Genomic DNA, 26,190 nt, shown 5'->3' with positions numbered 1-26,190 from the left:
AGTAAAAACTAGTAGAAGATGTGCAGCAGAAGAGAACCTCTTCTGCTAGTTTCCTTCTCTGTGATCTGGTTGTGGCAACGCCTTGAATTGCACATTATGTCTCAATATTAGTGTTTTAATGGTAGCTATTAATGCACCAAATCAACAGATAATAATTTTCTGTCATCTTGCCAAATTCCAATGTTTATATGCAAGATCAGAAAATAAGAACTCTCCATTTTTTGTATATATTGGAAAAAGCCAAACTAATAAACATGTAAAAACACAAAGTTTATGCAATTGCACAGAAAAAAAGAGAAAAATGTATATTAATTATCAATGCAAAATACAGAAAAAAAAAGAAGTATGAGAAGCAGAGGAACATAAGAAAATTATTAGTACTAATATCCATTATAAACCTAATCTGAACTCTATTGTATATAACTAGCGGAGAGGGATCTAAGCCATCCAATCATTAGGTTCCACGTGTTCTCGGATCCTTCTTTGCTTCACATGCGGAGGTGTCAACCGTGTCCCTTCGTCGCGGATCCGAACCCGAACCCGAACCCGAACCCGAACCCGTTTCAACGGTAATAAAACCCCGCTAGGGTTGGGCTTTCTCGCTGCCAGTCCCGTCTAAACCCCAACCTCTTCCTCTGCATGTACACACCCCTCTTCCCCGGCGCCTCTCTCCATCTCTTCCTCGTCGAGCTCCGGTTTGGACGAACCTGCCTCCGTTGTCGCAGGCAGCCGCCTTTGGTATAAAGATCCAATTTTGGCGCAGAAGAGAGGCGGGGAGCGTAGGTGTCGGCCATGGGATCCACGTCGAAGTCCGACTTCCAGGCGCTGCAGGAGCTCTTCCGTCCCCACATCGAGTCGTTCGATTACTTTCTCGATGAAGGATTGGAGAAGGCTTTCCTCTCCATACGGCCCATCGAGATCTCGGACCCTCACACCGGAATCAAGCTCAGAGATATCCTTTCTAAAATCCTCAATTTATTCGTTTGCTTGTTTCTTGTTAATTTTCGCCAATTATCGTGTTCTATGAATTGGTTTTTCCTTGACGTGTTTCGATACTTTCCTTGGAGAAGCCGCAGTTACTTCCTCCGATGAGGGACGGGCGCCTGAGCGAACCCTTGTTTCCCCACGAGGTGGGTGATTTTATGTTCAAGATTTGATCGTTGGTGTCTTTATTGATTTGTGAGTTAATCCCCGCCTCTTGGATGAAAGCAGTGTAGGCAGGCTAGGATATCTTATAAAGGAGAATTCAGGGCGCTTGTCTGTTTTCAGTATGACGAAGGAGTTGTTGTCAGAGAAAACATCAATTTTGGACATTTGCCAATAATGTTAAAGGTATGGTGTAATTTCTCTCTGCGACACAGCTATTCTCATATTTACTGAGAATTCCTTGGTTTCTGGTATAGCATGCACGCACACATATAAGCTTAGTCAAGAAATTGGAATTTATGATTTCTTTCTCTGAGACACGGCTATTCTCATATTTACTGGCGATTCGTTGGTTCCTCGTGTTGTGTGTACACACACATATAAGCCTAGTCAATAAATTGGAAGTTATGATTTTTCAGCTGTAGCAATTGTCTTGCACATCTATAAAGATAACAAAAAATGACTAAATTACATTGTTAGTGTTTTGTAATTTAATTTATGGACTTTTCAGTCCACCCAGTAAAACATATATTGTTAACTTAGCTTGAGGTGGATTGGAGGAAATTATGAATCTAATGAAGGTTAATACTTATGGACTATTGCAGCCTAAAATTCTTCAATTTTGAGAAAATTCCTTTGAGCGGAAATAGGGATGTTTTGTTGCATTTCAGCATACATAAGCAGGAAGGACCAAAAAGCACTAAAATACCCATATTGGGACCACTGCTTGTATGAAACTTTTAGTGGGTATATTTTGTTCATTCACTTGTTATAGTGTGCTTGCTATTGTGTACTGGTCATGCCATGCACGAAGAACTTATCTTCACCTGACACATATGCATCACCTGGAACATGATATACAAGTTCATATACCTTAAGATTGATATATAAGTTGCACTTGATGCTTTAATCCTTAATGAACAACATTGGTGTAATATTCATGTATTTTGTCCATTCTCAAATCAATCAGAAGGAAATGAAGCATGATTCAGGATGTGTTGCATCTGGAGAGTCATATCAGTTGTGAAATTCTGCATCTCTCTTCTCATCTCTGAAGGTTTTATTGATACCTATATCAAAGTAGTGAAATGAGGATATATTAAAAAAATAAAAAAATGAGTATATATTTTAATTATATAATCACAATACCTAAGTTGACTACAATACCATATTAAGGTTCTCCCTAATCATAGTTTACTTCTGTCAGCCTTTCTGTCTGTTATTTAAATTTTTGGGCAATATATCTTATAAAAAAATGATCTTGTATGTTATTAAGTGTTACATCGACATGTATTTGTGATTGCAGTCGAAACTCTGCCACTTACGAGGTGCTGACCCACAAAAACTGGTTGCCCACAAGGAGGAGGCAACTGAAATGGGTGGGTAGGTATATTTCATAATTTCATTGCATTGTTACTTAAATGGCTTATTAAGAAACCCTTTTGGTGTTGAGAAAGGAATGTGCACTGAATCATTGAAATTTCTAATTCTAGCGGTTAGATTTCCAGTTTCTTGCTTAGTGATTATGAACTTTTGAATGGTCTGACACTGTGCGATCCTCTATAAATGAGCTTTTGTTGGTGGCACCTCAAAGTGGGGGAGATTATGATAATATAGACATCAAGATATGCCTACTAATGTTGGGTTTATGCAATTTTGGCTCCACACAGTCTTGGGTCTTCAAATTATTGGGTCGGTAGTTCTATTGAGTTGGATCATGACAATTGATATCAAAGCGTATCTACCACCATAAGATACACATCTTTTACCAGGGAATAATTAACCCCATATTGGACATGGGAGGATGATTGTGATAGTATATAGTTTTGGGTATTCTTATTAGGGTTTTGAATATCAGTTCGTACCGGCATACCAAGCTCTGCTCGGTACGGTATGTGCACTTAGGGTGTATCGACAGTACACCCTAGAACTTCAAAATATATCTCACCTACCATGCTAGGACGTATCGATTGGTACACCTCAGTAACGATTGAAATCCGGGGTGGTACCGGTCGGTACGTCTCGGTGCTAGTCAAAATATTGGTATTGCCCGGTAGAGGGCGGTTTGCGTACCGGTATCCTCTCGGACTGATATGTATTGGGCGGTACACATCGAAATTGAAAACCCTGATGTTTATTATCATTAACCTAGGCTTGAGCAATTTTTAGGCCACTTGCTTATAGGTATCCAAGATTATGCATAGTAGTCTTTTTGTCGGATTTGACACGTAGAGCAATGCTTTCTATGTTGATACTGAATGTATGTGTAGAATCAAAATTTGATGCTTCTTTCTTAGTCACTTTGTTTAGAAATTAACTGCCCACTAGTTTCATTATGCTTTGCAGACTTAACAATTAATATTTGATCTGTTGGTCAGCAGAATGTGATCTTTTCTTTGGTATCTTACCATATTCCTGTAGTGAAATAGCTATGACTTCACTTGATCCGTTTTTTTTTTCTTGTTTGCTGAACAATTTCTGAAATGTTTTTTGGTACTCCGTAGGTATTTCATTTGCAATGGACTGGAGCGTCTTGTGCGACTTTTAATCATACAAAAGCAAAACTACGTGAGGCATTTGTTAACAAACTCTTAGATGTTATGAGAATCAGTCTAATCCTTCAAGTTCTTTCTGTAATTAAGAAAAAAAATGAGTGTGTTAGGAATTGTGTGATTTACTCTGCACTCGTATCTGTTTTTTGTAGATTGCGTATGTATGATTGTTCCTTTTGTGTTTCAGCCAATGAGCATGGTGCGCAAATCATTTCGTAATCGAGGACCTGGATACGGTGATAAAGCTGTCGTTATGAGGTGCTAACTTTGGGTTTTCATTCCATTGTGTTCACATGCATCTTCACATTGCTCTTCTGCAAATGCTTTCCACAAAATTTATTTGAATCAGTAACAAGTGCTCTTAAACGATTTTGCCATTTTTTGATATCCTTATGATCAGGATTCTTTTGGTTCATGTATATTGTTTCATATGATATTTAAATTCTGCAAAGTTCTTATGTTCTCATTAATAAATATAGATATCAATCTTCTTTAACAATAACTTTTCTTGCATGCTCTTAGAAGATAACATTTATGGCGAGATCATTGGGCGATTGAAAGCGTGACAACATTATTGCTTGAGACTTTGATTCTTATCGCCACTTCTGAACCAACTTATTATAGCATACTTGAAAATAACCTGAAAACCACCTGTTATACAGATACTTGAAAACATTGACTGGAAATGTAACTCATATTTGTTTATGAAATTGAGACCTTGAATTTACACACAAATTGAAGCGAGATATTGTGAAGACAAAGGATTGCAGCATACTACCTAGATTTTGATCATGAAATTGATATCAGGAATTATGCAAGACTATTACAAAAACACTAGTTATATCTTAAAATTATGTTGATCTGGTGATGAATGTGATATAATTTATGTATGGAAATAGGCAGAAGTTCAGAATAAATAAAGTCACTGATGTGGCTTGAACTAAGGTCTTGGTGTAGCTTGATTAAGTTTTAATAATGTTGTAATGGTGAAAACTTTCTGAACCAACATATCTAGAGATAGTGATACAGCATGAATAAATTGAAATTACTGGAAAAAATAAAACAAAAAGAATTTTATTCATGGAAATAATTATAGATATATTTGGATGAAATGGTGTAATCATTTAAGATGGTCTGAATTTATTAAATTATTTATTTATGAGCTTGAAAGACATGTTTTATTTATTTGATCAGTGAAACCAAATGCCGTGGAGGAACTGAAAAATATATTTTGCTAGAAACGTTATGGACTAATTTGTTGATTGTTGTTTTATTTGGCTTTGCTCTGATGGAGTTTAATGGTGGCAAATGATCCTTGTAGTTTAAAAAATAGTTGGGAACAGTGGTTTGTTGTTATTATCTTCATATCATTGCTTGAGGCACAATCACATCTTTCAGTTCTTCTGACATTCACTGCAATATCATGCACTGTGGCTTGCTGAAAATTGAACTCTCATTGAACAAGGTGAACAGTTGCCATTTTGGTCTTGGTATTATGAGAAATTGATCTTTGGCATGCAGGAATCCTCTTTTTATGGAGGAACAAGGTTTTGTAGGATATAAATTATCATTCACTATACTCTTATGTCTTGTAGATGTGTTCGAGAAGATCAATCTTCTGTTACACTTAAGTTGTATTACCTTGAAAATGGAAGTGCAAGACTTGGATTTTGGTAATAATTTATATGTAATTGTTTAAGTTAATTTACCCAAATTTGGACTGTTGATACTAATTTATTTTATTTGATATTTTAGGATAAGAGGAAGGGAATTCTTGCTTCCTGTTGGGATTGTTCTGAAGGTGAGCTACCATAGACTTTAATCGCATATATAAATTGTATTGTCTTGTAACTCAACATATTTACTTTTAAGACATAAGAAAGATGGAGTTATCTACAAGTAATGAATGGTTGGAAGTTTTTCTCTGAAAGTTTTATGTGATAGCAGGGAAAGTGATTCAGGGAGTTTAGCTTTTGCTTTATTTTCATCACCTTGAGTACAGATCAGGAGGTCATTGCAACTGATATGGATACGACAAGACTGTGGAGGCATCTTTAGGTATCTTGAAAAGGAAAAAGAAATAAAAAAAGGAATGCAATGACAAGCATTGAAAAATACAACCAAATTGTTACTATCCTTATAAAGAACAGTCTGATCCTTAAGTATGATCTTATATAACTGTTGCAGGAATGCCCTCATTTGGTTTTACTTTTTAATAGATCAGTTAAACTATCATTGTAACTCTATGAATTAAACACTATGTCGATACTAATCTTATGTAGCCAGATAATTAGACACATATTCGTTAATAAGTGCAAAGTCATCTGAAGTTCAGGGCTCGTCTGGGTGGAATAATATCTACCCTGATTAGATCATATTGAAATTCAAACATACATTAAATTAATACATTTGAGTGCTCATAGAGTCTGTTGGGATGGGCATGTACATGTTGTAGTCCCCTTTATCTTGGTTTTTCTTGGCTACCTACTTCTCATGCAAGTATGACAGTGTTGCTAGTTGACATTTCCATGTGTATCATGAAGGTGATTGCTGTCTTATACTTTATTGTTGCTTATGCCTTATCTCATACTTTATTGTTAGATGAAAGGTTCACAATTTTGTACTATACCGAAGTATCGAAATTAGCTTGGTTTGGTATGGTACGAGTATATCGAGTGATACGCTTTGGCATATCGCTCGATATATATATACATACATACACATATATATATATATATATGTATGTATATATATATATATGTATGTATGTATATATATATATATATGTATGTATATATATAAGTTAAAAAATTAAAAAAAGGGCTACGACGTCTCGTTTCTTCTCCTTGCGAAGCCTCGGCGATAACTTCCTTGCCCGTATAACATCGTCGAGGCTTCTTCTCTCGTGGATGAGGAGAAGTCACCGACGACACTGAGGCCTCGTCGCCTCAGACGAGGCGGAGGCGACATCTCATCTGTGGCGTCTGACGACGGATTGAGATCGTCGAGGGAGAGTGGCGCCGGATCTCTAGGTTCTCCCTTTTCTTCTCCCTTCTTTCTCCCTCGGCTAATATCGCCCCATAGTAGGCGGCGATGGTCAAAATCGACCGTCATCGTTCGATTTCTCGTGGTAACGGGGCGGAAACAGCCCAAATCGACAATACTGCCCGGTAGCAGAGAGTCCGTGTATTGGTCTGCAAGCGGACCGGTACGTACCATCCGGTATGTACCGTCCGGTACGGGCAGTATCATTCGAAATTAAAAACCCAGATTTAAATTGAAATTGTCTTCTTTATCCCCCCATTTTTTTAATGCAAATTCTCATTTTTTTCTTTGCTTCCTTAAATAGTTCCACTACAACATAGTAAGTTGGTTTTTGACAGGCTCTCATTGACACAAATGATCATGAAATCTTTGTGAGCTTGACATGCTGTTATAATGATCGATACCAAAGAGAAAAAGGTGCAGTTGCCACTCAACTTATTGGTGAAAGAGCTCAAATAATTCTTGATGAAGTCAGAGATTTGTCCCTTTGGACTCGCTCTCAGTGCTTAAAGCATATCGGTATGCTTTGATTCTTAGAGCATTTGTTCAGGTTTGTGCTTTTAAATAATTTGTGCATGTTCTTTGTAGGAGAGTACTTCCGACCTGCCATGAATGGATTCGAAACTGAAAGTCATACAACTGTAAGTTCAACTATATTGCTACCATCCACACCATTCTTTATGCTAGTTATCTTTTATTTTTGTCTTTATTTTTTGGCCTTGCTAGTATAAACTAATTTGGTTAAATGCCTATACTATTTCCTGTAGGTCGCAGAAGCTGTTCTTAGAGACTATATCTTTGTTCATCTTGCAAGCAACCATGACAAGTTCAATTTACTAATGTTGGTTCATACCTCTTACTGTCATCCTATATTGTCCAGTGTGCTTCCTCTTGTTCTGGATTTTTCTTACCAAACAGTATGAACAAGTATTTTGCCTAATCCCGTGCTTGCTTAGATTTCTGCTGCAGAAACTTTATGCACTTGTGGACCAAACTGCTGCACCTGATAATCCTGATGCATTGCAAAATCAAGAGATTCTGTTGCCTGGGCATTTGATAACCATTTATCTTAAGGTTTGCTGCTTATGGATTTAAGTTTCTATGTGAATTATCATCTATTAGTACTTTATTCATGTCTTGATGCCGTTAAGTTGGAGCTTTTTTCATCAAGCAAAATGCCATTAAGTTAGTAACTTAGTACTTTATTAGTACTTTCTTCTCGACTTAGCTGATGCTTAGCTGTTTACTGATAGGTCTATATGCTGATACTGATATAATTCACTCTTCATGTGGAAGATCCAAATGAAAACTGGCTTTCTTCATAAGCATGGGATGAAAGAGTAGCTTTGTCTCATATGATTGATTCATGTATTACTAGGTAGATTACATGTGCTTATGCAAGTTGTTGCAAGTAACAATTTAATAGTAATTCATCGACAACAATTGGAAGAAATTTGTACATCTAAATAGGAGCTACGTCAAAGCAACATATACAGTAAAGCATGGTATGCAGTACCGAATGGTACCGCCCAGTACGGGCAATACGTACCGGTCTGATGGCATACTGGTATGCGGATCGTCTGGTACCGCTATAGTGCTACAGTATTATACCGTAGCAGTGCTATAGTGCTACAGTGTTATACTGTAACAGTGCTATAGTAATGAAGAAAATATATAAAATTGTTTGGTACACTAGGGTGTACCGCTCGGTACGCCTTGGTGTATTGCTCGGTATACCGGTATCGTACCATACCATACCGAGGCAACCTCGAAATATCGGTACGGTACGGTATTGCATACCTGACAGTAAAGCAACATATATAGTCTTAGCTTAGACAAACAAGCTCTTGTTTCGTTGTAGATTGTAGAATGACAACAGGTTGTCTCAATGAAACTGATTACAAAACTATTGTTTTCAAAATTTAGCTTTTTTTAATTGCTTCATAAATGTCTCCATTTGTTTGACATTGATGTCCTAGTTGAGTTGTAACTGATAATACAACTTAATTTTTGAGCCACATCATGTGGATTACCAATAATTGTACTTTGAATGTACAAATAGTACTTTATGTAATCATTATGTGCAGGAGAGACTTCAAGATTGGTTGAAGAAGTCAAAACGTCAACTTCTTGATGAGACAGCAAAGAAGGAAAAAAACATCGATATCAAGAATCGTATGTTAGAAACATAATTTTGCTTTGATTTATTCAATTTGCCTCTTTTACATTGTAAACTATAATCCAACAAACATACTTTTTGAATATTCATGCCATTTGAAACAATGCTTATTTTCCTATTCATGCTAAATAATGTTATTTTTGGATGTTTTATCATTTATTTGGTCAGCAAGTTCAACTTGCATTCGGAAACAGAATATTTTGCACATGGGTGGTCATCTTGTTGTACTCATGCATGTATTATGACATTCTTATCTATTCTGCATACGCCAGTGGCCCAATATTTACACATCAAATATGGACTATGACTTGAGATTGTATATAAGTGATTATATACTTCTAAAAAGAAATTTGTGGGAACTCATTTTGAGGGAAAAATCTACATTTTTTCATGTTTTCATTTTTGGGTGTAGTGGTTATGATATAAAAACAAATGTGTGCCATCATGCGGTCTAATGCAAATGGGGTTGGGTTAACAGCCAAAATGTGTTGTTTCTCGTGAAGCAATAATGGCCGTAGATCTTTTAGGGTGGAGGTTATGGTGAGGGAGCATTCAGAATCCACAAGGATATTCTGAACGATGGAAACTGTGTTATCTCAAATACTCTCACTTTGTATATGGGTAATCATATGAGACAGTATCCAAGTCATTACCATTTCTCTCAGAGTACACCTGCACACTTAGATTTGGCTCCTCAAAAGAAATGTTTAGGAGTTTCTCATGGTAACTTATAGGTTAAGGTGTTACAGATGTACTTGAACGGTAATTAGAGATCTTACACTTGAATGTTGCTATGTTTTAGACACATTTATACTTTTCATATATATGGATTAGTATGGTAGCGGTACCTACGTATGACACATGTTGACTTGAGAAACTTCCATAATGTGCCACATAATGTTGACTTGTATTATGTTTAGTGCATTGTTTGCTTATGTTGAGACATCCTAGTGGTTAGTGCATTGTTTGTTGCACATTACATGTCAAGTTCGAGTGCATGTTTGAGCATCTTGTATGGTGTTTATTGTAATGAATTTTTTAATAAAACTCGTATTATGTGGCACTTCTTGGATCCAAGTAGGCTGTGGTATATCAACCAAGACATATAAGTCCAATATAAACTGGTACTGACTATTACAATTTAATATAGGTCAATTCTCTGTTTTGCGCAGGTGGTTCCAGAACTAGATTAGTGCCTCTAGCGAGATTTCTGGCTTTGTCCATATACACCATCTAATAGAGAATATTACATATGGACTCATCCATTGTGCCTGGCCTATTTAACAATACTATCACTCTATCAGTTTTACCAACATCACATGATATGGGCCCATTTAAGTCCCATGCCACTAATGTGGTTTTAGGTTTATAAGGAATGCCATTCTATTTTTGGTACTTGATCATATATAATTTAGTAATTATGTTTAGTATTCTTAACTCTTCATCTACTATTCTGTTTCAAATTGAAATATTATCCTCGTGATTTTATTATGTGGTCTTAAATGCTATGGTTATGATAAAAATTAACTTTTTTAGATCAAGGCACTTGAGTGGGCCAGTAGCTTTTCTGAGTGTAGAGACATGGTATGATTCAATATTTTAGGACTTAGTTCTCCAATTTGATGCTAGTTCAAATTAGGAAACGCATCCAAATAGCAAAAGTAAGGAAGAAAAAAAGGAATTTGATTGCTGGCACAGGTAATGAACTTGTTTGATAGGTTGTTGTAACTGGTATCAGATTGGTTATTAAACCTTTTCTTGTAAGATGGCTGCATTCGTTTGTCCTCTGAGTTTTTTGTGCCAACTATTCTTTGCCTAAGAAAACCAATTTTTAATTAGCACAATTTTAGGATGAAAAATAAAATAAAATGTGTTATAATTCTTGTAAATTTTCAATTACCATATTAATAATTTCTTTGTCACTGTAGAAATTTTTGAGCTTTGTCCTTGGAATTTCTTGTTCCTTCTGTTTTGGAGTCAAATATTTTGAGAGCTTGATCCCTTTGTATTTTCTTGAATCTGCTTTACTGGACTTTATCTTTTGACTTTTGGTTCTCAGTATGTTATGTCCAACATTCTTTAATTCTAGATTCTATACGTCTGCTTCATTGAACTATTTAAATTTCGCAAGGATATTGATACAGTTTTCTTCACAGAGCTTTTGACTAGGTAGAACTTATGCCCTGTCTCTATGTGATCAGACTTTATGCTTTGATGCTAACATTTTATATTTACAAACCAGTAACACAGGTTAAGAAGTTCTTTAGTCGTAGCTCTGCAACTATTGGCAGGGCTATTGAAAGTATGTTAAAAATCGGAAGGCTAAATACAGCATCCGGTTTAGATTTGCCTCAGGTGCTTACTTTTGGCCATCATTGCTAAACACCATTTTTTATGTTAAATCTTGTTTTGTTTGACATTTCATGTTAATTTTGGTATTGTAAATTCTATTGTGAGATGAGACCTGGTGGTCATGTGACTTGTTTTTTGTCATTGCTTTTATCTTAAGGACATTAGACTAAGTACATACATTTATGCAAAAAAAAAAGTCATTATGGCTCTTTCATCTTCACCTTTTAGGAGCTGTGTGCCATCAATTGTGTCATCTTGATTCTAGAAAATAGAAATTTCTATAGGTTGAGCCATTGAGGTCATCAGTCATATAGATCACTTTCAAATGCAAATGGTATTATGATAGACTATAAAAGGTGGTGAGTTGATATACTATTCTGTTGATAATTGTTTGTTTAGATTAAAAGACTGTCAAATTATTTGGGAAAAGAAGAATTATCAAGGGATGTGGTTTAGTCACATAGAAACTAATCTTGTTCAGGTTTCCTTTTTTAATTAGTATAGTAATAAATGTGAAGTATTTGACATCTAGTAATGATTTTTTTTCTCATTGGATGTTTTCTTTTTTTAGTACATACTTTATTCGGTAGTACAACAACAACAAAGTCGTAAGTCTCAACTATTTCGGATCGACTATATGAGTCTTTTATTGCCATTAAGATGATAAAAGTCATATGTTTAATTAAGTTAAGAGTATTCAAATTTTTATTTATAATTTTTATTAAATTCTTTTTAGGTCTTCCTCTCTCTCTCATTAGACCACCCAATCATTTTATATCTTTTGACTATTGCATTTATAGATTTCCTAAGCATATGTCTATACCATCCTAAACGATCCTCTCATTTTATCCCTTATCGAAACAAAACGTAATTGTTCACGAATAAAAACATATCTTTTCCTATCTTTTCTAGTAACTTCACACATCCACCTCAATATTCTTATTTCAACAACATATTTTTATATATGTTATTTCTTAACTGTTCAACACTCCAATTTATAAATCATGTTGGTCTAACAATTATTTTATAAAATTATTCTTTTAATCTTAAAGGTATTTGATGATCCTCCTGATGCATCTCATCATTTTTTTAATCATCCTGTTTTAACTTTATGAATAATATTTTTGTCAATCTTTGTTTTGTTGACTAATTGATCCAAGATACCAAGACTTTTACCTAATTGAACTTCTTGTCCATCCAACCTAATTATATCTTTTTGTCTTTGTTTTTTCCTAGTATTACTAAAATTGCATTTTAGTTTTAGTTCTGTTTAATAATAACTTTAATTTTTAAAGATTGCCTCAATAACTCGTGTTTAGAATCAAATCTGTTTAGACTCTCATTGACTAAAACAATATCATCAGCAAATAACATATACCAGGGAGTCCTATACATTAATAAATTCATCCATTATTAATGTAAAAAGATAAGAAGTTAATGCAGATCCTTGATGTAATCTTATACTAATAGAAACTCACTAAATACACTCCCTATAGTTCTAACACTAATAGTTATATTATCATACATATTCTTAGTAGGATCAATTTAATTAGTGGATACATAATTCTTTTTGAAAACCCACAATAATAAATATGTATGTAGGAATTCTATGGTAGGCTTTCTCTAAATCAATAATAATCATATACAAATCTTCTTTTTTTCTCTATATTTTTTTATTAGTTATTTTAATAAATAAATAGCTTATATTGTTGATCTTCTAGGCTTATTTTATACAGTGAATGTTAAAAATTGCAGTGAACATATTTTGTCTATGCAGGGATATCTTCTAGGCTTATTTTATACAGTGAATGTTAAAAATTGCAGTGAACATATTTTGTCTATGCAGGGATATCTTGGTTGAATCCTATAATTTTTACGTTTTGTTTGGTTTTTTATATCTTAAATACTGGTATCTTGTTTTCAATTTGTAGAGAGAAGGATATCTTCTTTTTTTCTCTATATTTTTTTATTAGTTATTTTAATAAATAAATAGCTTATATTGTTGATCTTCTAGGCTTATTTTATACAGTGAATGTTAAAAATTGCAGTGAACATATTTTGTCTATGCAGGGATATCTTGGTTGTGTGGGTAATTGATGAATCCTATAATTTTTACGTTTTGTTTGGTTTTTTATATCTTAAATACTGGTATCTTGTTTTCAATTTGTAGAGAGAAGGAATGAGCATTCAGGCAGAGAGACTCAACTTCTTTCGATATCTCTCACATTTTCGTTCTGTTCATAGAGGTGCTTCTTTTGCAAAAATGCGCACTACTAGTGTACGGAAATTGCTACCAGAGTATGTTATCTCACTTTTTCGTCTTTGGATGGTTGCAGTTGTTTTCTATATATGTCATATTTTGTTGTCCAATTTGTAGGTCTTGGGGTTTTCTTTGCCCCGTTAATACACCTGATGGGGAGCCTTGTGGTTTGCTAAACCATATGACTTGTGCTTGTCGTAAGTTCATGACATAAACCACATTACATGTCTTCTACAATGTCAAGTTTCTAAGCATCAAATTTGTATCTTGATCTACCATTTGTTTGTGGCTCAATTATCCTTTAGCAGACTACTGGATGTCTATCCTTCAATTTTCCTCTTTATGCTCTGACCTGAAGCAGTAGTAGGATGTCATGTTAACATTATTTTGATGCTTGTTCTACTAACCAAGAAAAAAAAATCAGTTGAAGTGGTCTATAGACTTATACCGACTGGTATTTACTAGTCTGATCATCAGTATTGGACCACATGATACAAGACGTATGGGTTTGTATATACAGGCACAACACTGGTCTGACTTGTTACCTGAGTCAATATTGGACCTAGATTTAAATTCTTACCACTAACTGTTTTATTTGTGTTGATCTTGAAAAAACATAATTAATCTTTCAAATACCATTTTTTGTTGTAATTTAACACTATAATTGTGCTTCAGGTGTTGCATCTTTCTATGATTCAGAAGGAAGAGTCAAAGATTTTCTCAAGATAAGAATGTCCATATTATCTGTTTTGGTTGGGATTGGGATGACACCATTGCTTCCTAAGCTTGAGCGTGCTGGGCCACCAGAAGTTCTTCATGTTCTTTTAGATGGATGTGTTGTAGGATCTATTTCTTCTGTTAAAATAGAGGAAGCAGTTGCACATATTCGGAGACTAAAGCTGTCTGGCATTTGCGGGGTCTGTCTTCTTGGCTTTGTTACTTATATGCTTGTTTGGATCATTTTATATTTTGATCATGGTGATTGCAGATTCCTGAAGATTTGGAGGTTGGATACGTACCTTTAAGTTTTGGTGGGGCATATCCGGGCTTGTATATGTTTACTAATTCATCCAGATTTATCCGGCCGGTTATAAATCTTATCCAAGTGACCGATGGAAGTAAGAATATTGAACTTATTGGGCCATTTGAACAGGTAAATAGCTAAGTTATTGTTTGTTTCTGTAGATTTCTGAAAATGTTCTCTTTATTTTAGATGTGTACAATGAGGACTAAAATATTTATAATATTCATTCATAGGCATTTATGGAAATAAGATGTCCTGATGGTGGAAATGGTGGAAGAAGGGAATTCTTTCCTGCGACGCATGAGGAAATACACCCGACCGGAATACTTAGTGTGGTTGCCAATCTTACACCCTGGTCTGATCATAATCAAAGTCCCCGAAACATGTACCAGTGCCAGGTCCTCTTGTTACTGACGTGTGAGCTATCATTAAATTGAGTTGTTTTTTGACTCACCCTGATGTCCCCTGTACTTGCTTTTTCAGATGGCAAAACAGACAATGGGTTTTTCTGCCCAAGCTCTGCAATATCGTGCAGATCTGAAGTCATATCATCTTCAGGTTTGTCCATATAACTTTACTTCAAATTGATGTTATATCTGACAACAAGAGGAACTGCATTATTCACTAAGAGCCATAATCCTAGTTAGAACTAATTGGTTCTGTCCTTTTTGGTCAGCATACTTGAGAATATCAAGCATAGCAGACTGAAGCCTAGTTCCACTGTTTTCACACCATAGAAATTTTATTTGATGGCACATTCCTCTGCTCTATAGTGGTTGAGTTATGTGCATGGTGCTTATCAGGGTATATGGCTATAAACTGAAGTAGCTTAAAAGTTCATGGTGTGTAGGGTAGAAGGTATCTGTGAAACCATTTTCTCCTAGTTAAATGGCATATTAAGCTGTCCACAAACTCACAGGTACAAAACATTAAATAAAGAAAACTTTTGTAAGAGCCTTTTTTGTCTTGTGCTCTATGGGCAGCATATTACAGAGATGCAAGTCTTGCTATGCTTCTGAATATTGGAGAAATTCAAGTAGAACACGCAATTCATTATGTTCAAAAATTATAATGATGATCTGTCATTTTTTCTTAGCCTTCTAAATTTCTTACGACACTATACTCAATACTTTGTTGTGGTATCAACATCATATGTGTTTATTTTAACTGTTAGTTATTGGATAATACCTTCTTTTCCCTTTGTTCATTCTATTTTTAATGTATCACCATTTATTTTTTCTCTTGGAATTTTGTTTGTAGACTCCTCAATCACCAATTGTTCGGACTGCTTCATACAGTAAATACTGCATGGATGAATTCCCAACAGGCACAAATGCAATTGTTGCTGTCCTGGCTTACACAGGGTAAAGCTTTTAACTAAATAAATGTTTATATTTTGTTTATTCGTAGGTTAGTGCTTAAGCTATTTCCCCTCTTTCTTTTAGTTATGACATGGAGGATGCCATGATCTTGAATAAGTCATCTGTTGATCGTGGGCTATGCCGTGGGCACATATATCAGGTTAGTCTCATTCATCTTCATTTTTTTTAATTTTTTGACTTACATGTTTTATATGACCTTATTTGACATCTATCATATGTATTTTAAATCCATTTATTATATGGACCTCTTAGTCTCTTTTGAGGGGACTATGGTTTTCATCATTCCGTACCCATCAAGATTCTTGTTTCTACTATGTGGCTTGTAATAATCAAATTAGGTATTTTTTTTATGCCCTCTAGCAATATAAATAGGCTAAAGCACAAAGCAGTTGGTGAGCAAGGATGAAAATGGTGTATCTCTAATACATTATGAATGAAATTTTTAATGCTTGTAGAACCATGTTATAAAATTTTGTTATTGAACCCCATGCTGGTTGTTAGCTAGAGTGGTTGGCACATACCGACAGTGATTTAAAAAGCGTTAGGTGCCAAAGTCCCAAAAAGCCTGAGGTGCTAGACGCTTTGAAATATTAAAATATAAAAATATATAATATAATTAATAAATATAATTATTTAAATAAAAATATGATATTAAATTAAAAATCTACTGTTAACAATATATTACTTACTGTTAACAGTAGTTAGAGGGAGAGAAAATATTTGTTATTAACAACAGAGGAGGATAAAAGGGTCACTGATAGTGGAAACCGATAGTGAAAAGTGGCAACAATAGCGGTGAGAAGCTGACAACGGCTGATATTTAGTTTAAGATAGCCGTGGCAGCATTGTGAACGACAGCAATGGTAATGGCGAAAGCTCTAAAGGGCATCCGTCGGTGGTGGAGGAACCTGCGGTCCTCTCCCTCGACAATGGAAGGAATTGCACACGGAGCGACGACAGAAGGAAGCTATGGGCTCTTGCTAGGGCATCGGACCCATCCGTCGGCAATAGAGGAGGGCTTGGTCTACTGCGTTTATGGTGGAGGCAGCGGCAAAAAGCGTTGGCAGTGGAGGCAGAAGCAGCGTAGGGTTGGCTTGGGGTCGTGCGGGCGTGAATGGTGGCTTTTGAGGGTAAGAAAATACGTAACTAACTACTGTTGAACCGAACCAAACTTAAAAGTATGGTTCAGTTGCCTTATTTGAATCGAGCGCTCGCCCAGGCAGCACCTCATTGAAGCACGCTGCCTAGTCTACGCATGAGGCGCTTGGGCGAGGCCCAAGCGCCTATTTAAATCATTGCATACCGACATGCCAATACATTGCGTGCTGGCATACTAACCAGCCTTGAAAACCCCTGGACCAGACCTGAGACACTGCAAACGCCAATATTTGTTGTCTGGTTCATTTTGGTCCACGTGGTTTTTCAAACCATATGTAGAACCATACAGAGTATCAAAGAGATGGAAGCTAAGAACATGCCAAGGATATATAAGTTTCTGTTGCATTAGGGTTGGCAACTGTTTGTGAAAATGTGCATCCATGCCGTACTGACTGGCATGCCACTGTTCTTTGAAAAGAGTAGAACAAAAAGGGGGGAAATTAGCTAATGGTGATGATGGAACTGAGAACAGGAAAAAAAAAATATAACCTTTATCGGAGCCATTTCAGACTTGGGTGACCAGCGTTCAAGTCACAGAAACAACCTTTCTACTTACTCTTGTATGGCTTACAAATTGTAGGTCTCCTGCACTGATGAAAGTCTCCACTCTTTTGCCCTTGGGTTTGCACTATATTATATAGTATACTATGAAACAACAATTAAATCCATGTACACATTATAATTAGTTGCTTCACTTTCAAGATCTGCAAACAGTAGTAGAAGTTATCCAGCATAAATGCTATTGTCTATGGGAGGATTTCTAAAAGTTAATTGAGTGGCAACATTATGGGACACTTGTTTGGTCAACTCTATCTAGCATTTCTTTTCAATGTATATATTGCTTCTTCGATTTTGGATGTTAATGATCTTGATCAATTGAGGAAATTATTTGAAAGGGACCTAACACCATCTTAGAAGGAGGGTGCTTGGCCAATTAACTAGTCTTCTGTTTGAAATAGTAAGGATCAGAGATATCTTGTGTTCATTAACTAAAAATGTCTTTGGCCATACTTCTTTACAATTCGTCATATGCATGGTGTATCTTTATGGACTATTAATAGTACCACATTATTTGGATATTTACATCTAAGATGCGGTTATCCTCCCTTTGAGGAGAGAAAACAACCCAGTCTTAGGTAGCAACATGGTGTAAGCTACCCACTTCAATCCCACAAGAAATGCTAGAAGATGGCTTTGGGTTTTTCATGACACCTTGAAGAGAATGATCGGGACTTCAGCTTCTAGAAAAGAAGAGTATGCAATGGCTTAGATCCATATGGCACCATAAAGAGATTGTTTTGGGCCTTAAGAATAGTGCACTAGATATCCCATTTTGGGAAAAGTTTTATGTACACTGTAGGTCCTCGATCAGACTAAATATTATACCATGTCAATGCTTGGTACAAGTCGGTATGGGCCAACCACTCATTCTAGTTTGGATCCATCCAAACCCTTTTTATATTTACCTTGAAAATGAATCAACTTATATTTGAAGATGTATAATGAATTGTAAATGAAAATTTGATTAGTTAAAAACTTCTGGATGTGTTAAAATTAGCACATGATTCATTAATTACATATGAAGATGCAGTCTAATACCTTATCATATTGGCTATTGTTAGGTTCATGTTAGGCTAATTAACAGTTTGTCAATATTATATGTGCTTGCAAATAATTGTGAGTGGTTTTATTTTTTTAAGAAGCAATGACATGCAATCGTATTTTTTTGAGTTGGTCTAAGATAGTCTGTGTTGAAGTTACATGTTGGAATGAGTTAAAGGTAAATTCACTTGGAGGATTATTAGATAAAGAAAGCTTGTGCATTTTATTCATATCATATAATTTGTCAGGCCATTAATGAATACTTTCCTATTTTCACCTATATGGTATCACCATCATTATACTTTATGCAGACAGAGTCGATTGATTTGGCAAATAAGCATGAAAAGGAAGATCGGCTTTTGGAAATCTTTGCTAGGAGCAATGACAGGAAATTGAAGTCTTCTATTGATTCAGATGGCCTTCCTTATGTTGGACAGGTGATCCTTTCCAACAATTAAGTTACATTTTTCAACAAATTACCATTGTAAATGTTTTAAATGGAAGTAATATTTTCTTTTTTGCAGACCATACATCCAAGTGAGCCATTGTATAGCACTTATAATACCTTAACGAGTATTACCAAACCTACTTTGCTGAAGGGTTCAGAAGATGTGATCATTGACTATGTTGCTGTTGATGGTACTGGCTCAAAAAATTACTTGCAAAAGGTAGATGTACAATTTTTAGGCCTAGCTTGGATACTGTTAAGGAGTATCTGTAAAACTTTAAACAGAAAAGAGACTTCAATAACATGCAAATGGTTTATGCTAAATGCCTCGATCAGTTATGTTCATCTTCCATAACTTCTGTCAGTTTCTTTATGTTTCATATGATGCCTTAAAACATCAGGAATTGATTTTCTGATGAGAAAATCAATTCTTAGGCATTTAAGCACATGCTTCTTTTGTGAATTTGCTTATAAATTATTAATGTCAGGGTTGACAAGAGGTGATAAAAGCAGAGCTAGATCTGATTCTTTTTAGGCTAGAAAAGGATTAGTGATTATATGAATATCTAGGCTTAGATCAGGTGAGAAAAGGAGAATGGCTTCAGTAACCATATGTAACTTGTTATCAGTTATCATAAGCACTTAAAACAGACCTTATCACTATATCAGTAGGAAGTCGAAATGATACAGACAAAGAATTTAAATTGGGATGTCATTAACTAAAATAAACCATGTATCAATGTTCCTCTCTTTCAGACACACAGCAAGAGAGTTTGATTGCTTTATTGTCAATAACAATATCTGTTTCAAAATGAAATATACATGTCTATGAGAATTTTGCTTAAGTAGGCAGACCATGAAGAATAATCAAGGTATATTAAAGCAGATTTTCCCTTGGTTTATTTTCCTAAAAAGGAGACTCTTCTCCTGTAAGTATCTTTCTTGTCTAAAAGCTATCCTGGGTTGTGATTAGTATCTCCTCTATGACTCTTGTAATTAGCAGTATATAATAATAAATGTGAAAGATATTCACTTATAACAACATCAACTGTTATGATGGCTACATTTCATATCCTTCATGACTCTTGTAATTAGCACTATTTATAATTCACTTATATAATAATAAATGTGAAAGATATTCACTTATGACAACATCAGATATTTCTGCATTTCAATAGTCAAAAGATCACTGTGTTCATTATATTACTCACCAATCTGTTTCTAAGTCAAAACAATGAGAAATATTAGCTGTAAAATTGGCAGATGAATAAACAAACAAAAATAATAGAAACAAATTAAAATAAAACAAACCTATATTGATATCCTGTTGCTCCATTAGATACAAACTGTCACTTTTGTTATTGGTTCTGGGCACAATGTAATGCTTCTTTCTGCTTTCATGAAATATGAATGATTACAGTTTCCAAGGTATTTGACTGCATGCCATTAGTATATTTTGGACATCGAAATCACTGCTCTTACACATCAAATGGTGAGCAACAGCAGCTTAGAGTGCAGTATAATTATTTGTTTTCCAGGTTAACATTCGTACCCGGCGCACCAGATATCCTATTATTGGTGACAAGTTTAGCAGCCGACATGGGCAAAAAGGTGTCTGCTCTCAGATGTGGCCTGATGTTGACATGCCATTTTCTGCGGTTACCGGGATGCGACCGGATCTAATCATTAATCCTCATGCATTTCCTTCACGAATGACTATTGGAATGCTTTTGGAATCTATTGCAGCCAAGGTATTGTCATTTTGATCATTGCTTATTCTTGTACTTGATTGCAGTGGAATGACTTTTTAATCTCTTTCAATATGACATGATGCCCCACCTGTATGATAGTTCTACCATTTTAGTTCATTAGATGTTGTGCGAGTTTAACCCTTTGGATAATGAAAATATCTATTTAGTCCATCATAATGTAACAATTGTTAAATTTATAATACTGTTAATGCATTTTCACAATGCACTATATTGTTAACTTGAAGTGAGATGTACAACAACAGTACATTGAAGTTGTATACTGTTTTTCATGGGACAGCATGGGATTAGATGGACTGTATATTTCTGTAGTAGACCTATATATTTTGGCATTAGTATTGGACATGTCTTTTTGGTCTGTATTTATTACTTTTGTATAGTTTAAGAGTTCATATTGCATCCACTACATTCATTTTGGTGGACTACATGTTTTCATTTTTTTATCCTCTCAGGAAAGTTTCAAAGTCAAGCTTTTAAGAAACTATGCTTTCCATCTTCATCATGATGGATGATGTAAATTTTAATTGCTATTTTGCATGGTTAGCTTTTCCACTGTGTTTTATCCTATCCTTGGTGTTGCTGCATTTTCTTTCTGTGGGTAACTTTGCAGGGAGGAAGTCTGCATGGAAAATTTGTTGATGCAACCCCTTTTTCTAGATCAGTCTGTAATGCAGATGAGGATAAACCATCCAAATCAAGCTCTGTGGTTGATGAATTAGGTCCAATGCTGACTTCTTATGGTTTTAACTATCATGGAGTAGAGGTCCTGTACAGTGGAGTTTATGGTACAGAGTTGACTTGTGAGATCTTTATTGGGCCTGTTTATTACCAACGACTTCGACACATGGTCTCCGATAAATTTCAGGTGACCTATCCTCTGTTATCTGTAAACCTATCAATAATTGTCATTTGATGATTTTGTGCATGATATAATTGCTATCTGGTTCTTACTGTCGATAAATATTGGTAGGCTAATTATGTTCCTTGTGTAATTTTATTCTTGCTGCTACCTGGAAATCAGCAAACTTGATGACAACTACATATGTTACATGAGGCATGTCAATATTTCCACTGTTGCGCTGTCGTTTGGGTTGCTGAATAAATGATTGTTAATGTTATCATACTAGTTTACCTTTTGATTCAGGTATACTCTGATAGACCATGTATCATTTTTGAGAAGCATAATATCGCTTGCTTACTATTTTTGTGGTGGGAAGAGAGGAGAGAAGGATTAACGGAGGAGGACAAGGAAGAGGAGGTGCAGGAAGATGATGACGCATAGTGGTATGAGGGGAGTTGTGACACAGATAAGGAGGCGGTGCAATATGGGCATGGCGGAGGAGATAGCAGTGATGCTGTATGGAGGTGGTGAATGAGGGCGAGAGAAAGAGAGAGTAAATGAGAGAGAAAGAATGAGAAAAACATAAAAGAGAGCTATAACAGAGCTGTCGAAAGCAAAAAGAATCGTACCAGTACCAGGCCATTCATACTTGGACCAAACCATGCAATATCACTCAATTTGCATCTCAGTTTACTGTTGGACGAATGAATTTTGACCTGGACCAAATGCTGAGTGATATGCCTCGGACAAACTGCAGTCACCATGAAATCACCCTATTCGGGTTATTCTATTTGAATGATTTTGGTGGTTGACTGTGCTACATTAAGTTGGGTGTTTGGCACTAGGGGGAGTGGATTTCCTTCTTTAGAGAGTACTAGCTTCATTTTATCATGAGAAATTCTGAAAAGCATAAAAAGCAAGCTAGAATATTCTAATCCACTCTTTTGGTTCTAATAAATGTGGAATTGTGGATTGTAAAACTTCTAGAAAAGCAATGTAAATCTTGTCCTGACCCACCGCTCTGAGCTAAACCAACCCGATCCACTGACTATGTGGGTTGGGCATTGGCCAAGAATTCTTGACCTGTTAGTGTCTGAGGCTGGGTTAAGACTAGTCCTATATGATATTTACTAACACATCTAAAACTTGACCTGATCATTCCTCGGCATAGTGGAATTTGTTAATTATATGCATTACGGAAGTATAGTTCTCAAACAGTGATTGCAAAAGGCGCTCGGGCGCTCGCCTAGGCGCTCGGGCGAGGCGAGGCGAGGCCCGAGCGCCTCGCTAATGTCCCAGGCGGCGCGCTTCAATCAGGCGCCGCCTGGGCGCTCGCCCGAGCCCAGGCGTTGGGCGCTTCGGGCGAGCGCCTGGGTAAACCGAACCAGAATTTTAGGTCTGGTTCGGTCCTGGTTCGGTTGTTAGTTGGTTCAATCGAACCAACTAAACCGATATAACCCCAACCCTAACCTGCTGCCGCTGCCGATCCCGATCGCGATCTCGTCGCTCGCTGTCGCTGCTCCCGCTGCCGCTGCTCGCCGCTGTCGCTGCTCGCGCCTCCCGCTACTCGCGCCTCCCGCGAGCCCTCTCGCTGCTCGCGCCTCCTGCGAGCCCTCCTGCTGCTCGCGCCTCCCGCGAGCCCTCTCGCTACTCGCGTCTCCTGCGAGCCCTCCCGCGAGCCTTCCCGTTGCTCGTGCCTCCCTCGAGCCCTCCCGCTGCTCACGCCTCCCGCGAGCCCTCTCGCCTCCTGCGAGCCCTCCCGCGAGCCTTCCCGCTGCTCGCGCCTCCCTCGAGGCCTCCCGCTGCTCGCGCCTTCCGCTCCCTTTCCCGCTGCCGCTGCCGCCGCTCGCCGCTGCCGCCGCTGCTGCTGCCGCCGCTGCTGCCGCCACTGCTGCCGTCGCTCGTCGCTGCTTCCTCGTTTCTCCGTCAGCAGATTTATACTGTTAATGTGATTATATTTATTAATTATATTATATATTTTTATATTTTTATTTAAAATTTTAAATAATTATATTTATTAATTATATTTTATATTTTTATATTTTAGCGCCTCGCTTCGCTCGGGCGAGCGCCTAGCGCCTCGGGCGTTTTTGGACCTTGGCGCCTTTTGGCGCCTAGCGCTTTTTAAATCACTGTTCTCAAACATGCCCAATTCCAATTCGGAATTGAGTTGGACTCAAATCGATCGAGTGTGATTCGAGAAATTATATATCGGTCAATGTGTGGCCAGAAGTGACCACATTTAGAACTAATAAGTTATATATTCAAGTTTTAAATTTCTAATGCTTGTTAGGGCTCAATTTTTCAGCTAAAAAAAAAAGTTGCTTTCAAGAGTTCTCGTAATGAAACATTTGAAGTTGAAATAAATATAACGTTTTTATTCCTTTTTCAAATTCCTGCAACCATTTATCATATTCATTCTTTTACCAAAATTTGTGCTTCATGTGGGTAAATATATATTTAGTTCTAGACTCCTAATGCTTGTTAGGGCACAAGTTTCAGCTAAAACAATTAAGTTGCTTTCAAGAGTTCTCATACTGAATTTTTTTTGTTAATTATATTGAATTGGCTTGTTAGAGAATAGATAATGCCATTGTTTGCAAAACAAAAAATAACCTGAAGATTGTGTCTTATTATTTTCATTTCTATAATGAAGAGTGGAATTTTGTAGTCAGCGTCATCAGTTAAAAAATTGAGTTCTGCACAGTATAGTTGCTTGTATGTATCCAATGAATTAGTAGGACATGGGGAACTTCTCACGCAAGTATTCAATTAGTTCAGACTTTTGCTTAGTATTGAATTGGGATCGAGAACAAAAAGGTTCCCTGGAAGAGGTTCACGCTTCCTTTGTTGAGGTAAGAACAAATGATCTGATTCGAGATTTCATAAGAATTGAGTTAGTCAAGTCTACTATTTCATATACCGGAAACAGATATGATAGGGCAAGTTCAGGATTGTTTTCCAACAATGGATTAGATCACACAAATAACATTGGGTGGCATGCCTATCCTGAGATATATCATGAGCCAAGATGTTATACAAGATTTAGCGAAACTTGTTTGGTGGATCATTTGCAATCATAGTGCCTGCTAGTCTGGTTTGTCGACTTTTAATATTTTGTGAAATATCAGCTGCATTGCTTCTCACTCAATAGGCTTTACATTTTGAAACAGCATAACTTAATCTTTGATGTGATCTACATATATGCTGATGAAAATTCAGTTTTCTAGATGAGTAGTCTTAATTACCTATGTTCTTCGGTATTTCTTGATTACTCCCGTTTTGCAGCATTGTTGAACTTGCATGTGGTACTCTCAAATAGTCTGCATTTATGTATTCAGGTCCGCTCGACTGGAACTGTGGACCAGATCACCCGGCAACCAATAGGAGGAAGGAAACGAGGTGGAGGTATTCGTTTTGGAGAAATGGAACGAGATGCTGTTCTTGCTCATGGAGCTGCCTACCTCTTACACGATAGGCTTCATTCATGCTCCGACTACCACATAGCAGATGTATGCTCCTACTGCGGAAGTGTACTGACGGCCACTGCAATACAACCTCAGAAGAGAGCAGTGCGTGAAATCCATGGTCTGCCGCCGGCAAGAACTCCCAAGAACTATATATGCCAATCTTGCAAAACAGGCAAAGGGATGGAGACTGTGGCAATGCCTTATGTCTTCAAGTATTTGGCAGCAGAGTTAGCAGCAATGAACATAAAAATGGAGCTCCAATTGAGTAACCAAGCAGGTTCATGTACATAAGGATTGTGGTTAAAGTTCCCAACAATTTTCCCATGGAACCACTTCAAGCTGGGGTTCTTTGACGCACTGTAAGATTCCAGACATTGACACTACCTGATTTAACAATGCAGATGAGAATTGAAGTGCAAGTGGAGTTTGCTTTTGCTCGGGATGAGCAATTAAGCTTAAGTAGTGATACTAGGAAGAGCATAACAATCAAAGTCACATAGTTGAGATCATTAGTGCCCTGTGCCATTTTGATTCTTGTAACTTTTTTGTAGTTTTGCTTTGAGGAGGTGAAACTATAGGATGAAAAACGACTCTTGTGGTTGACATTATGCTGACAGTAATTATGTGTACATTATGCTGAAGTTGACATTAGCTACATAATGTGGTGGACCGCTAAACAAATAAACCTTGTGAGTTATGGTAAATCCATTTGTAATCTTGTTATTTTGAATCTAATTTAGAGATATCCTGACAGTAATTATCTTCCAGGATGTGAACTTGGCATCTCTGTCGCTAGATATCGAAATATCTAGTAAATTTCTTGAACTAGTGGAAATTTAAGATCAAAGATTCAGTAAGTACAAATCCCAGAGTTCCAGTGCAAAATATGTGATGATGTTTAGAACCATGATCGGCAAATCCCTTCTTGAACTAGTGGAATTTTAAATTTTATTTTTAGAACC

General features: G+C 36.5%; 1 protein-coding gene across 1 annotated transcript; it reads left to right on the top strand.

Moving 5' to 3' along the window:
- The first annotated feature begins 617 nt into the window (after nucleotides 1-617).
- Nucleotides 618-25,985, top strand: LOC103995257 (DNA-directed RNA polymerase I subunit 2). Its single transcript, XM_009415808.3, has 27 exons — nucleotides 618-952; nucleotides 1,057-1,130; nucleotides 1,213-1,332; nucleotides 2,453-2,529; nucleotides 3,651-3,714; nucleotides 3,886-3,956; nucleotides 5,294-5,371; nucleotides 5,454-5,499; nucleotides 7,082-7,262; nucleotides 7,332-7,384; nucleotides 7,511-7,584; nucleotides 7,700-7,817; nucleotides 8,831-8,918; nucleotides 11,165-11,277; nucleotides 13,445-13,572; nucleotides 13,652-13,731; nucleotides 14,210-14,451; nucleotides 14,523-14,687; nucleotides 14,792-14,956; nucleotides 15,042-15,116; nucleotides 15,819-15,922; nucleotides 16,004-16,079; nucleotides 19,012-19,137; nucleotides 19,225-19,368; nucleotides 20,687-20,899; nucleotides 21,528-21,782; nucleotides 25,100-25,985. Exons 1-27 carry the CDS (start codon nucleotides 793-795, stop codon nucleotides 25,517-25,519), a joined length of 3,510 nt encoding a protein of 1,169 aa, XP_009414083.1. The 5' UTR covers nucleotides 618-792; the 3' UTR covers nucleotides 25,520-25,985.
- The last annotated feature ends 205 nt before the right edge of the window (nucleotides 25,986-26,190 follow it).

This window comes from Musa acuminata, chromosome BXJ3-8 (assembly GCF_036884655.1).
Source record: "Musa acuminata AAA Group cultivar baxijiao chromosome BXJ3-8, Cavendish_Baxijiao_AAA, whole genome shotgun sequence".
Taxonomy (NCBI): Eukaryota; Viridiplantae; Streptophyta; class Magnoliopsida; order Zingiberales; family Musaceae; genus Musa; species Musa acuminata.
This window is presented reverse-complemented; position numbering and strand designations above follow the sequence as displayed.